Source organism: Ictalurus punctatus, unplaced genomic scaffold (genome assembly GCF_001660625.3).
Source record: "Ictalurus punctatus breed USDA103 unplaced genomic scaffold, Coco_2.0 tig00003779, whole genome shotgun sequence".
NCBI lineage: Eukaryota > Metazoa > Chordata > Actinopteri > Siluriformes > Ictaluridae > Ictalurus > Ictalurus punctatus.
Window position 1 is genome coordinate 32,501 of NW_026521097.1, and position 1,825 is coordinate 34,325.

At 36.6% G+C, this 1,825-nt stretch overlaps 1 protein-coding gene across 1 annotated transcript in view; it reads right to left on the bottom strand.

Annotated features, from left to right (window-relative positions):
• Positions 1-1,107, bottom strand: part of LOC108279200 (vascular endothelial growth factor A) — a 25,553-nt gene extending 24,446 nt beyond the window's left edge. Inside the window, exon 1 of the mRNA XM_017493248.3 lies at positions 945-1,107. Within this exon, the coding sequence (XP_017348737.1) occupies positions 945-1,019 (75 nt within the window). The 5' untranslated portion in view covers positions 1,020-1,107. The remainder of the gene's footprint in view (positions 1-944) is intronic.
• Positions 1,108-1,825: the final 718 nt, after the last annotated feature.

Below are 1,825 nucleotides of genomic sequence, written 5' to 3' on the forward strand. Positions count from 1 at the left end.
CACGTGCTTTGAGCAGAATGCATCTAGTTGAGATATTGCTTGTCCTAGCAATTTTGGCTGCTCAGTGTGAACATGGCTTTTTAGCTCAACACAGGATAAAATAAAAAGTACGCAATTCAACCATGGAAGACTTGATCAGGATCAGCACAGAGGGCCCATCATGTGAACAGTTTGATCCTGAACCATGTGTCAAACGCTGGCATTCTGCAAAATAGAGGAGGAGGCCAAACTACACTCAATAGCTAAGTGATGCTGACATAATTATGGCCAGTGACACAGGCTTAGATTCTGTGTAAAGAACAATTCTTTGTAACTGTATATAGTTCTGCAGTTGGAAAAGACAGTTCAGTTCCACTTTAAGTCAATTTGGATGAAAATGCTAATGCTGTAAAAGGAGGCCAGATGTACACACATGACTGGATGAATGAAAGTGTGTTTAAATAAAATAAATAAATAAATAAATAAATAAATAAATAAATAAATAAACAAAAGTTAATTCTTATGCAGTGCATGTTTTTTTGTTGTTGTATTGGAACTAATGGCTCCTCAATAGATTTTTTTGTCTGGAGCCCTGCTTTTGACATAACACAATATAGACAGCTGCATGATTATAGTTATGGTTCTCTCTTGCCAGTTGTGACTCACATAAGTCAAATTTATTCATTTTATTGAAACATCCCAACATTGAACACGGTTTTAGCTCTAAAATAAACTCTAAATAAAAGTATTTTAGATCACATTGTTTTTCTACTGACTTTATTTACATATGTGACCTTGAAAATAATCAGATTCCATTACTTTCAGACTGTGATACTTGGATTAACGTTACAGATTGCATTTTTAAAGTAATTTGTAAGTGTACCAGAATATATTTGTAAAGTAACCCTGGACATTATATATAGCTATAACATTACTTTATTTTATATTTCATTATTTTAGCCTACCTGAGATTTGTCACCTCTACATGTTTGAAGAGGCAGAGTGACGACAAGAAGCAGCCAAAGCAACACCTGTGACATGATCAGCAGCTCAAGAACAAATGCGATTTCAGATTGAGTGAGATTGTCAGTATGAGAGATGCTCCTGTCGAGAAGTCACGTAGGTTTCCCTTCACAGGACTTAGTCAGCTATGGCTGAGCCTCCAACCTCACTACTAAGCAACCTGTCACAACGCAACCCTGCCCTATGCCATGCTCAGTAACATGTCAGCAGTGTAGTACACAAGGTTAGATAGCAGGACAGTGCTTAATTAACCTGGTTAATTACTTTGCCGTGTAAGGAATTATATTGCTCCGCGCATGCGTATTATTTTCTAATTGACAGGTTGACAGCCTTGGTCCTGGAATACCCTGTCCTGAGTTTTCCTTGGCCTCAACACCTGATTCAGCTAATCAGCTAATTAGCCTGGATTGAAGTCCACTCTTGATTAAACACTTTTCAGTAGACTATACTTCCTTAAGGCATGGAAGTCTTCTTCTTACTCTTATTATTATTATTATTATTATTATTGCACAGAAGCCCTTTAGTGATTCATTTCCTTTGTCCACTGGTTTTACTTCAGTGAAAAAACCCTCTGCATTTGCAATGTGTGAGACAATAGCAATGAACCTCTTTTGGAACGAATGAAGGTGCTTTTGGGCTTTTCGACCTTTCTGAATATATAAAACAGGGGGAGTACCTTTTTCTGTAATTCATATCGGAATTTGCATTTGCACTTTTTTAAATCCCCCCAATTATAGATTAGATTAGATTAGATAGACAGTTAGATAGATAGACTCAGCAAAAAGAAACATCCTCACACATTCAAATAATGGAATAAGTCCCT